Source organism: Sorex fumeus, unplaced genomic scaffold (genome assembly GCF_029834395.1).
Source record: "Sorex fumeus unplaced genomic scaffold, SorFum_2.1 ptg000024l, whole genome shotgun sequence".
NCBI classification, from domain to species: Eukaryota; Metazoa; Chordata; class Mammalia; order Eulipotyphla; family Soricidae; genus Sorex; species Sorex fumeus.
Window position 1 is genome coordinate 28,459,432 of NW_026606081.1, and position 12,794 is coordinate 28,472,225.

A 12,794-nucleotide genomic window follows, 5' to 3' on the forward strand; every position below is an offset into this window, starting at 1 on the left:
GGAAAAAAATAAGTGATGGTGGCTCCTGAGTAAAATGATCTTAAATGTCTGTTGTGTCAATGAAGGGGAAAGGCAGGAAAGGTATGAAGGGAGGGAGATGATGGAGAGGTCAGAGCACTGTGAGAAGGTAGGCAGGCTTCTCTGGAGGGGAGAAGGCTCTGAGGAAACAGGTAATAAAGGTCATTAAAGTCCATCTGGAGGGAGGGAGGGGAGAGAGGGAGAGAGGGCAAGAGCTGCAGTTCATATACAGGCAGGTGACTGGATTTAGTGCCCAGCACCTCTCAAGCACCACCAGCAGTAATCCCTGAGCATGACTGGCTGTGGTCCCCTCTCAGCAAAGACTCAGAATTTGTTTCTAAATGAATCCCTAAAAAAAAATTAAATATTTCAGAATTATGGGGGGCTGGAGCGATAGCACAGCGGTAGGACATGTGCCTTGCATGCAGCCAACATGGCCGACCCAAGTTCGATTCCTCCGCCCCTCTCAGAGAGCCCAGCAAGCTACCGAGAGTATCTCTCCCGCATGGCAGAGCCTGGCAAGCTCCCTGTGATGTATTCGATATGCCAAACATAGTAACAACAAAGTCTCCAATGGAGACGTTACTGGGCCCACTCGAGCAAAATCGATGAACAACAGGAGGACAGTGACAGTGAAGGAGGGCTGGAATGATAGTATAGGGATCATGGCGCTTGCCTTGCATATGACCAAGCCGGGTTCCATCCCTGGACCATTTATCATCCCTTGAGTACCAGCAAGTGTGCTCCCTCATACCCTCCACCCTTTTTTTAGGAGGAAAACTTTTCCCATTAATTTGACAAAAGTTGCAGAGCATAACAATTCTAAATAAGATAAAGACACAGCCTGCCTTGGTGGGGGCAGGGTCCAGACCGTGCAGTGCTTAGGAGATCCTGTGGTTCTCACATGGAAAACTTGGTCTCCAGCACATGCAGCAGTTTTCCTGGCAGAAGGAGCAGTTGGCACTACTGGAGATGGCTGAGGATGGGAGAGTTTGCTTGTACACGCCCTCTGCATGGTTGAAGGGGAGGGGGCTGCTCAGTGCTTCATGGTCCCCTGAGCACTGCCAAGGCAGCCCCAATTATTTAAAAACCTGTTATTGGAGCTGGAGTGATAGCATAGTGGGTAGGGCATTTGCCTTGCATGCAGCCGACCTGGGTTTGATTCCCAGCATCCCATATGGTCCCCCGGGCACCACCAGGGGTAATTCCTTAGCGTATTAGCCAGGAGCAACCCCTGTGCATTGCTGGGTGAGACCCAAAAAAAAAAAAAAAAACCCTGTTATTGCCAAGTCGTTTGGGTTGCAGGCATTTTTTTTATATGTTGAGTAGTGCATACATAAAGGTACTGGCAGAGGGACAAAGCCACGCGGGTTCCGGGGCCGAGACCTCCAAGTCTACTCGATTGGAGTCGAGCATCTTCCACCCAGATCCTCCAAATTCCAGTAGGCAGGGGTCACACCCACCACCTGGCCCCCTGGCGCTGTGTAATCCCATCAGCGGCCAAGACTCAGAGACTATAAAATCCAGATCCCGGAACCTGACATCTTATCAGGACATCTTTTTTATGACATCTTATTGTCTCATTCCTACTTTGGACAAACTTGCAGGCTATCGAATGTAGCCTGCCCACAGGGCAGAGTCTGGCAAACTCCCCGTGGCGTACCAAATATGCCAAATACCAGTAACAATGATGGGTCTCATTCTCCTAAAGAGCCTTGAATATAATCTCAGGGCTAGGATGAAAGAGACGTTACTGGGGCCTGCTCGAGGCAATCGACGAATAACAGGATGATGAAATGAAATGAAATGAAATGATGAGTAGTGTGAAAGAAAGAACCCATGAAAAATTACGAATTTTGTTCTACTGAAAAAAATTGATGACATAGTCTTCATACTTTTGTAGACAAACCCCATTTGTTTTGTTCACTAATGTAACTTTTGCTATTCTCCCGTTGAATATTAAAGTTTTCGTTTTGGAGCTGGAGAGAGAGCACAGCGGGAGGGCGTTTGCCTTGCACACTGCGGACCCGGGTTCAATTCCCAGCATCCCATATGGTCCTCTGAGCACTGCCAGGAGTAATTCCTGAGTGAAGAGCCAGGAGTAACCCCTGTGCGTTGCCAGGTGTGACCCAAAAAGCAAAAAAATAATAATAATAAAAATAAAGTTTTCGTTTTACTGTCAAATAAGCTACAACATTTTCAATTTTGTTTGGGTTTGGGAGCCACACCTGGTGATACTCAGGGCTCATTCATGGATCGCACCTGGCGATGCTTAGGTGCCCACATGGGGTCCTGGGGATCAAACCCAGGTTGGCCACGTGCAAGGCACCAGCCCTCTCTACCCGTTGTACTATCGCTCCAACCCCAGGAGCAGAATGTTAAATGTGGGGTTAAACTGACACTGATTTAAAATTAAAGGCCTGAGCGACAGTACAGCGGGAAGGGCGTTTGCCTTGCATGAAGCGGACCCTAGTCCATCCCGGGCATCCCATATGGTCCCCGAGCACCGCCAGGAGTGATTCCCGAATGCAGAGCCAGGAGGAACCCCTAAGCATCGCGGGGTGTGACCCCAAAAGAAGAAAAAATAAGTAAAAACGTGATGTACAATGCGCTGGACCATGACACACCAGTTTAGGAGAAAAACGTTCTCAGCCACGGCTTCCCGGCGGTGGGCGCAGGGGGCGGCGGGGCCAGGGCGCGCACGGGGGGCGGGCGCGGGGGGCGGCGCCGGCGCGCGTGGGCGCGGGGGGCGGGCGCGGGCGCGGGCGCCGCGGGGGTCGGGGCTGCGCGATGGAGGCGGGGAAGGCGCGACCGCCGGCAGGTGAGGGGTCGCCGGGAGGGGGGAGGCCGGGCTGGCGGCGCCTGCGCGCTGCGTTCCCGCCGGGCCTGCGGGCGGGGGGCTGTCTCAGGCCTGCGGGGGTCCCTGTCCTGTCGCCAGACTGCGGGTCCCTGTCCCGTCGCCGGCCTGCGGGGGGTCCCTGTTCCGTCACTGGCCTGCGGGTCCCTGTCCAGTCGCCGGCCTGCGGGGGTCCCTGTCCTGTCGCCGGCCTGCCGGGGTCCCTGTCCTGTCGCCGGCCTGCGGGTCCCTGTCCTGTCGCTGGGCCTGCGGGGACCCCTGCCCCGCGCGCTGCGGGGATCGGTGTCCTGCGCCTCGGGGATCCTGTCCCGCGCCGTGCGGGGTCTCTGTCCCCGGCCTGCGGGTCCCTCTCCCGAGCCTGCGGGGTCCCTATCTTGTCGCAGACCCACAGGTCCCTGTCGCCGGCCTGCGGGTCCCTGTCCTGCACCTGGGGCACCTTGTCCTGCGCCCTGCGGGTCCCTGTCCCGCGCCGTGCGGGGTCTCCGTCGCCAGCCTGTGGTCCCTGTCGCCGGCCTCCTGCGGGCGGGGCGCTACACCCCCGGGAGCCCACTCCGACGCAGTGGTCCCGCCGCCCGGCCCGGGGCCTCCAGGCCGCACCCGCACCCGCACGTCGCGCTCGACCCTGGCCCCACCCCCCCCCCACGCCCTGCCCTGTGCGCGCGACCTTGGACAGCGTCTAGGCGCCCAGGCGCTCCCGCTGGGACAGGAGTCTGGCCCCTGTCAGGGCCGGCCTGTGCGCAGCGCCGGGGTTTGATCCTGGCACCGTTTTTGCGTTTGTTGTTTGCTTGTTAAGTGTCTAGAAAAGAACATATTCTTTCAAAAAATGTTTTTAAGCAGCGCAGTAAGTCACGAGGCGCTGCGATTGCAGTGAGCGTGTCCCCTGGCGGCAGCCCACACCTTGCCAGACTTGAGGTCCTCGCCTTTGGCGTCAGGAGCTTGGCTCAGCGCCGATCTTCCAGCACATAGCTGGAGAGTGGGCTGACAGGTAAAGGGAAGCAGGGGCCGGGAAGGGGGGCCGGGGCTGGGAAAGACCCCCAGAGATATATCAAGAGGCCTTGTCGTTTTCATCTCATAGTCGGGAGTAGCAAATAGAGAATTGACTTGCTCCCGTTTCCGCGGCGCAAAATCTTGCCATCAGAAGAACTCTGCTCCCCTTCGCATTCTCAGTGTCTTTGTTTACTTTAAATTGCCGAAAACTGGTACTAAGACCTGGTGTCTTTCCCTACCGTTTCACTCCTATCAGCTCCTGAGGTTTCTCTGCTCAAACCTTCAGTTTATTCTGCCTCTGCTTTCCTCCCTTTCTGTCCCAGCATCTGATGGCCTTGGACCCTTCCACTGCCCCGCAAGCAAGCGGGAGAGAATACAGGGTTCCACCACGCAGTAACTCCTACCAGGGGTCACCCTAGCTGCTCTGAGGCTGCTGGCCTGGTGTAGCCAGCTAGCCAATACTGAGTGCTCAGCTGTGGCTTCTGTACTGCCCTGTGGAGAACTCAAGGTGAGGAATGTGGGCTTCAGAGATTGGCACAGCAGGGAGGGTGCCTGTCTGGCACAAGGGTGACCCGGGTACAATCCCCAGCCGCCCATAGAGTCCCCTGAGTCCCACCATGAGTGATCCCTGAGCTCAGAGCAAGGAGTGAACCCTGAGCACTGCTGGGGGGGTGGTTCCCTTCGGGACTCAGGCTCTACCTATTAAGTTAGGTTTTTCGCATTTGGACTCAGTTTCTCACCTGTAAAATGGATATGAGTTACCTATCTTAGGGATGCTGTGAGAATTCCGTGAGTTATTACTTAGAAGCACAGCATGGAGTGTGGCCTGTCATAACACTTACAGTTCATTTACTAATAACAATGATGACAGTTATATTCCAGACCTGGAATACTCTTATTATTTAGAATTGCCTCTTGGTTTAGAAGTGAGGTAATATCAAAACCATGAGTGAACCTGTAACTCAAACTAGGAGGTAAATTGAGAAAGGACTTTCCTGATGGGGAAACAGAGAGTAGCCTTGGGATGTTATGGAAGGGCCATAGCACTGGTGGCAGGTTTGTAGTTGGAATGCTCAATGCCCGAACTCAGTTACTTAAAGCTTTGTTAAAAGAAAAAAAAATCTTTGTAAATTACAGTGCCTAAATAAAACACTAACATTAAAAATAAAATTATTGAAAGTTTAAACAAATGAAGGGGTATGGAGAGAGGTCCCAGGAGTCACCCATGTGCATTGCCTCAAGCCTTACCCCGGATGCACAGAACCCTCAATAGCTGGGGATGCCAGCCCTTCCCCCCACCCCCCCCACACAATGAGGCACCCTAGAATGACAAGAAAGTAAAAAAAAAAAAAGAAAAAAATGCCTCTTATCTTTTACATCCCCAAATTTGTTTTCCTCCGATTTTTTCTTCCTGTTAATCTCAATTACTGGCTAGCATGTAAAAACAAACAAAACCCCAGGAAGATAGCTTAGAGGCACTGAAGGTTATCTTTAGCAGAATCCATGTTGAAGAGCTTCAGGAAAAGCTCCCCTCCCCCTGCCATGCAAATCACATGATCCAGCTTTGGGCTTTCTCCCCTAGCCCAGCGTTAGACAGTTTTAAAGTTGTAATCATTAAGAAACAGAGAATCAGGATCTCTCCCCCCCCCCCCCCACACACACACGCGCACGCAAGCACAGCGTGTGGGGGCTCTTCAGGTCACACAGCAGTTTAAGGGCTGATCCTGGCTCTGATGTTCAAGGGTCATTCCTAGAAGTTCTTTTGGGAGGGGGGTCCCACCTGCGGTGCAAGAGAGCAAGGGCTGAGACAGGAAGCTCTTTAACCTGTGCTGTCTCTCTGGTGCTCACGAAAGTGTTAAGGGGGCTGACGCCCTGACCCGACCCCTTTCTCTGCTTCTATGGTCCTGCAACTGACTGGTTAAGCCCACACACAAGTGGAGGTCTCTTCACACCAACTGGTGCTGGGAGTTAAGTATTCTGAACATGCCCCCAGGTGTCCCAGTGGCCTTAGTGATGGCTAAAATGCTGGACTACAGTGAATGCTTTCCCTTCTCGAGAGCCGTCTCCAAGAGACAGTTTCAGCTGTCCCACTTTCAGCATCTCTGGGAATAGGGTGTGTACCAAGCCATACAGGGTTTGGGATTTGGAACAGAAAGATTAGACTGTATGTGTGTGTGTCGGGGGGGGGGGGGGAAGAGGGTTAAATCATACTGCAAAAAAACAAAGAAAAAATGATTAAGCAAGGCGCCAGAGGTTGTGCTTTTGAAGTGGAGAGAACCTTATGCCTTCACACCCTCCACACCATACGTGTGGAGCTGCCATACGTGTGCACATGGTACATGCAAGCTGAGGAAAGGGCCACGGGACCGTACATGCTTTCTGATCCACACTTAGTCACATTTACTTAGTTGCCAGTGGGGGAGTTTTCACTTGGTAAATTTTCTATAATTCTGACCCCCTTCATTACTTCCCTTTCTCAACTTCATTATTTCTCAAATGTAATTCCACATAAAGTTTTTTCCAAAGGAGGGTTTATGGGGTTTACTAAGAAATCATAAATAGGGATAAGAAATGATAGAAAATAGGGGAAAAAGGGATTCCTCCAAGGGAAAAATATGAGTTGCTAGCAATTTGTGAGTTACACAAAAGACTACAAAATAATTCAGCAAAATTTATATCTACATATAAATACATAGCTACAGATATATAAATATGTATGTATTTACATAGATGCAGGTATTGCTGAGTATGTGTGTATGTGTGTGAGCATGAGTGTGTGTGTGTTGGAGGAAGGGAAAGGTGAGACTAGGTCCTAGGGGTTACTTCAGGCTTTTTGCTACCCAAGCACCTCCTCCCACCCTTTGCTATATCCCTGGTCCACCTCAGCCCTACCCCCCTTCTCTCTGCCCCCTCCTCTAACCCCCACCCCTGCCCTTTCACCTTTCACCCACCAGGCTTCTCACAAGACTCCCTTTCATCTCCCTAGGAAGGATAAGCTTCCCTGCTCCCTGCTTTCTTAGTGGCCGCCACCCTCTGATCATCCATACAGTCACATTAACCACCAGCCTGGTTGCTGGTCTTGCTCCCTGGGCTTAGCTGGGTAGTAGGCTCAGTGCAATTCAGGGGGCATTTTCATTTGCACACTTAAATTTCTGGGGGGCCCTGAGCAGTAGGGTATGTGTGTTCTGAGAGAAAGGCAGTGGGATATAGAAACTGATCTGGACTAGGCTCTGACCTCTCTGGCAGAGAGGTCATGTTCTGTGTCTCCAATGTCACATCTGCAGTGCCAGTCAGAAACCCAAGGGGTGGGCTCAGTTTCTATATCCCACTGCCTTTCTCTCGGAACACACACACACTACTGCTTTTTATTTTATGGTAATCATAATTCTGTATATATATATACATATATATATATATATATATATACATATTTGGGCTGGAGCGATAGCACAGCGGGTAGGGCATTCGCCTTACAAGTGGCCAACATGGCCGACCCGAGTTCGATTCCTCCGCCCCTCTCGGAGAGCCCGGCAAGCTACCGAGAGTATTCGATATGCCAAACACAGTAACAACAAAGTCTCCAATGGAGACGTTACTGGGCCCGCTCGAGCAAATCGACGATCAACGGGAGGGCCTTTACCTTTACCTTTATATACATATTTAACTTTTATTACATCACTGTGAGATAGATCCTTGCAGAACTGTTCATGATTGGGTTTCAGTCATACAGTGTTCCAACACCCATCCCTCCCACCAGTGCAAATTTCCTAGCACCATTGTCCCCAGGTTCCCTCCCATCACCTTCCACCCCACATCCCCTACCTGCCTCTATGGCAGGCACTTTCTCTCTCTCTCTCTCTCTCTCTCTCTCTCTCTCTCTCTCTCTCTCTCTTTCTCTCTCTCTCTTTCTCTCTCTCTCTCTCTCCTTTTGGGCATTGTGGTTTGCAATATTGATACTGAAAGGTTATCCGGAATATCCCTTACCTACTTTTCATCCTCAGATCTTGTCCAGCAGTCTGCTTTTAAAAACACTCCAGTGCTGAAGAGATAGTATGGGGTAAGGCCTTGCATGTGGCCAGCCCTGGTTTGCTCCCAGGAAAGCATGTGGAATACCTCATGCTCCATTAGGAGTCATTCCTGAGAACAGAGGCAGGAAGAATCCTTGAGCACTGCCTGGCATGTCACATGATCCCACCCCACCCCCAAATTAAGTAAATAAAACACTCTACAAGCAGGGGTCGGAGTAATAACAACAATAATAACATTGAGTTAGGCACCAGCCTTGTACACAGCCAGCCCAGGTTTGTCCCCGACATCCCTGTGGTCCTCTGAGCCTGCCAGGAATAATCCCTGAGCACATAGCCAAGAGTAGATCCTGAGCTTCATCGGGTGTCTCCCTAAACCTAAAACAAACAAACAAAAACCCACAAAGCACTCTCCAGGTAGTTCATAAGCCAGTTTGAAAAGTTTGGTTTCATAAAGCCTAATGGAATGACTTTATCTTTTTTTTTTTGGGGGGGGGGGTTAGTATATCAAGAGTTCTGCAACCATAGCTGCAGTTAATTTTTTTTTTGAATTTTTATTAGTGAGACACCATGAGGTACAGTTGTAGACTGACAAATTTTGTGCTTGGGTTTCAATTATACAATGATCAAATGCCCATCCCTCCACCAGTGCCCATTTCCCACTGCCACGGATCCCAGTATCTCTCCCACCCCCCATTCCCCCCATCCCACCCTGCCTCTGTGGCAGGGCATTCCCCTTTGTTCTCTCTCTCCTTTTGGGTGTTGTGGTTTGCAAAAGAGGTAATGGGTGACAATCGTGTTTGGTCTATAGTCTACTTTCAGCATGCTTCTCCCATGGGATGACTTTATCTTGTGGAGTTTTTGTCTCTCCTGTGTTGGGCTTTGACAGGCAAAGTGTGGCCTGTGCATGGGGGTGGGGGGGAGCTGGGAACATGGGGGGAGGTGCTAGCCCGAGACCACTCCTCTCTCCATTAATTCCTTTCTGCTTCTGGGCATGCATTTTGTGTGCAGGCTTTAAGCCTCAGGCCTCTTTGTCACATGTTGCTCCTCTGTGAATTGAGGCCCTGACCCCCTCCTGCAGAAGGAAGAGTCGTTTCTCCCTGAAGATGAACTCAACAGCCCCCCTCCCAGAGGCCCTCAATGCCAGCTGGCCCCCTGTGCACCAACCCCCCGGAGGAAACGGCACTGCCCTCTCGGAGAACTGCCCAGAACTCGTCCACACGGCCACCTTGGTCACCTGCACGCTCCTCCTCACCATCATCTTCTTCCTGGGCTCCTATGGCAACTTCATTGTCTTCCTGTCCTTTTTTGATCCAACCTTCAGAAAGTTCAGGACCAACTTTGACTTCATGGTCCTAAACCTGTCCTTCTGCGACCTCTTCATCTGTGGGGTGACAGCCCCCATGTTCGCCTCTGTGCTGTTCCTCCACTCAGCCAGCGCCCTTCCCGATGCATTCTGTTTCACCTTCCACCTCACCAGCTCGGGCTTCCTCATCATGTCCCTGAAGACGGTGGCCGTGATCGCGCTGCACCGGCTCTACCTGGCCCTGGGCAAACAGCCAAGCCGCGCGGCCGCCCTGCCCTGCACGCTGCTCCTCGTGTTGCTGCTCTGGGCCAGCAGCTTCACCCTGGCCGCCCTGGCCACGGTCAGAGCCAGCAAGTCCCACCTCTGCCTCCCCATGTCCAGCCTGATGGCGGGGGACGGGAAGGTCATCCTGGCCCTCTATGTCGTGGACTTTGCCTTCTGCGTGACCGTGGTCTCAGTCTCATACGTCATGATCGCTCAGACCCTGCGGAAAAACGCCCAGGTCCGGAAGGGTCCCCCTGTGATTGCCGTGGATGCGTCCAGGCCGCAGCCCTTCGTGAGGGGCCCTGGGAAGGCAGGTGCAGAGCCCCTCCAGTGCACCATGCCGGCCCTCTACAGGAACCAGAACTACAACAAACTGCAGCACGTGCCAACCCATGGGTACCCCAAGAGTCCCAGCCAGCTGCAGCTGGTCTCAGCTGTCAACCTCTCCACCACCAAGGACTCCAAAGCAGTGCTCACCTGTGTGATCATCGTGCTCTCCGTCCTGGTGTGCTGTCTTCCCCTGGGGGTGGCCTTGGTACAGGTGGTTCTGTCACGCAGGGCGAGCTTCCTCCTGTACCAGGTTGAACTGTTTGGGTTCACCCTCATCTTTCTCAAGTCGGGACTGAACCCTTTCATATATTCTAGGAACAGCGCGGGGCTACGGAGGCGTGTGCTCTGGTGCCTGCAGTATGTTGGCCTGGGTTTCTTCTGTTGCAAGCAGAAAACCCGGCTCCGGGCCATGGGCAAAGGGAACCTGGAGGTGAACAGAAACAAATCTTCACACCACGAGACAAACTCCGCCTACATGCTCTCTCCGAAGCCCCAGAAGAAATTTGTGGATCAGGCTTGTGGTCCCAGTCACTCCAGGGAAAGTGTGGCGAGTCCCAAGCTCTCGGCCGGGCTTCAGCACCACGGCCAGAGCACCTCCACCCCAGTCCACACGCGGCTGGACGCCTACTACAGCATCTATAACAGCAGCCCGCCCGGGGAAGAGAGTGTCCCCTGCAGCTTGCAGCCCGTAAACTCCTTTGCGTTTGCCAGCTCCTACATTGCCATGCATTATCACACCACTAGTGATCTAATGCAAGAATTTGACAGTACTTCTGCCCGGCAGATTCCAGTTCCTTCTGTCTAAAGTCACAGGGTCCTGAGAGTCTCGTGCAGACTCGTTTTCTTTCTGATACTAACTTAGCTTATCTTTTAGTTTTGTGAGACCAGTGGTAGGTCAAAACTTAGAGTCAGCTAAATAGTTGGCAGTTGAGTTTTCCTTTTTACTGAAATCTGATGATGTGCTCTGTGATTTCTTGACATTTCTTGATTGGACATAGATGGTTACTTTTTAGATTTTTACCCTGGTCTAGCTTCCAGTCTTTTGTACTGATTATTTCATAGATACCAATAATGATCCTACTACGACGTTAAAGTGGAGAATGAACTGATTATAATCGCTGGGACATTAAAATATACATGAACTCAATTTTTTAAAGAATGTGAAAGTATATATTTACTGATGCTGTTTTTTGATTTATAAACGCAGAATTACTAAATTATAAATTTTGGTTCATTGAAGTGTTGAAATGGGGTGCAATATTTTTGGTACCAGGCTTATTTGATCACATAATATACTGTTGGGACTGGAGTGATAGTACAGCAGGAAGGGTATTTGCCTCGCATGCAGTCATCCCGGGTTTGATCCCTGACATCCCATATGGTCCCCCAAGCACTTCCAGGAGTGATTCCTGAGTGCAGAGCCAGGAGTAACCCCTGAGCATTGCTGGGTATGACCCAAAAAGCAAAACCAAAACCAAAACAAGACCCCCAAACAAATAATATACTATTGGGGCTGGGGGAGGCATTCCAGGGGTGAAGGCACCAGCCTCTCATGCACTGACTCAGTTCACTTTCTAGTGACACATGCCTGTGCATTGCTAGCGTATCCCTGAGGCTCCCTGGACACTGGGGGGTGTGGCATCACAGAGCCCGACCATCACTGTATCCTTGGATCCTTCCACTGGGCCTTCCCTACCCTCATACATAATTATTGCAGAAAATAAGAAATATATTGTCTATGACTATCCTTAGCAAAAATATACAAGCATTGGGTCTTGTGCAAGACAGCCAACTAAGAATATAGTTATGTTATGTTATGTTATGTTATGTTATGTTATGCTTAGTGCTATCTGTTACTCTACACATTATTATTTTGTGCCCATTGAGTATGTCATTATTTTAAAACATGCTCTTACTTGCTAAAAATAAAGTGTCTATTTTGAAGTCCTAGAGAAGAGGGCTGCATTGGGGTGGCCGTGTGCTATCCTTGGGAGAGTGGGCACTGTGGCTGCCCGCCTGCTCTGTGAACAGCACTGGACACAGTGATGGTGGGTGCTGCGTTCCTGCTGAGGAGAGTGTGCAGTGAGGCTGGCAGTGTGCAGATTCAGGCTTCCTCCATTGTGAGACCTCACAGAGCAAGTCCAAGCAACTATTCAGAAGTCAGTGTTTGTCTTTTCATGCATTACAAGGGTAGGAAAATTCTTATGATGATCTATTTTCAAATACATTATTTTCCTCCTGTATTAGCAGGAAAAGAACTGGAAATGAACAGAAAGGAAGCATTGATTCATTATTTCTGTGCCCAAAACCAATTTTCTTAAGTACTCTGTGGATTCAGGCATAAAGATGAACATATTTTCATGTAGATTTGGATATTATTATACAGTTAACATTTGAACTTGTTGCAGTTTTAAAAGTATAACTGCTAGACACGAGATAAGCATGAGATACAGGACTTCTCTGTCTTGGTGGTCATTTTCAGGAACTGCTGTTCCTCATTGGAAGGCGTGTTTGCTGAGAGGCATTCACCTCCTACACCTCTTCTTGGGGTTACTGAATAGAGTAGTCAGGAGGGGCCTGGGGTGGACAGAGGGTGACCAGGTCTCTGTCAGGACCAGCCAGCCATTCTGCTTCTAGGATTTCAATGTGAGAAAGGTTTTTACTTCTTTTTCAAAATTTTCCTTTGAGGCTGATGTTTTCTCCTTTTTTCTTACCCTTTCATCCATTATTGATTTTGTTTTGGGGCTACGGTCAGCAGTGCACAGGGATTACCCCTGGCTCTGCACTTGGAGATCACCCCTCATGGCATTGAGCCCGGTTTGGATTCAGGCAGAGCAAGCACATAACCACTGTGCCATCTCTCTGCCCCCACTTCTTTACTTTTGCTATTAAATTTTATAACAAGAGAAGATATCCACTCTCACATTTTCTTTTGTAACTGAATGCTACTCTTGGAAGTCACTGTGACCTATTTGAATTGTGCTTTTCTATTTTTAAAAGCAACACT

General features: G+C 50.6%; 1 protein-coding gene across 1 annotated transcript; it reads left to right on the forward strand.

Annotated features, from left to right (window-relative positions):
- Nucleotides 1-2,782: 2,782 nt before the first annotated feature.
- Nucleotides 2,783-11,044, forward strand: GPR75 (G protein-coupled receptor 75). The gene is made up of 2 exons (XM_056114092.1): nucleotides 2,783-2,839; nucleotides 8,969-11,044. Exon 2 carries the CDS (start codon nucleotides 8,994-8,996, stop codon nucleotides 10,590-10,592), a length of 1,599 nt encoding a protein of 532 aa, XP_055970067.1. The 5' UTR covers nucleotides 2,783-2,839; nucleotides 8,969-8,993; the 3' UTR covers nucleotides 10,593-11,044.
- The last annotated feature ends 1,750 nt before the right edge of the window (nucleotides 11,045-12,794 follow it).

Bases quoted from the DNA above. Each gene is read 5' to 3' on its own strand.
- GPR75 (XM_056114092.1), top strand. From the start codon at position 8,994: ATGAACTCAACAGCCCCCCTCCCAGAGGCCCTCAATGCCAGCTGGCCC.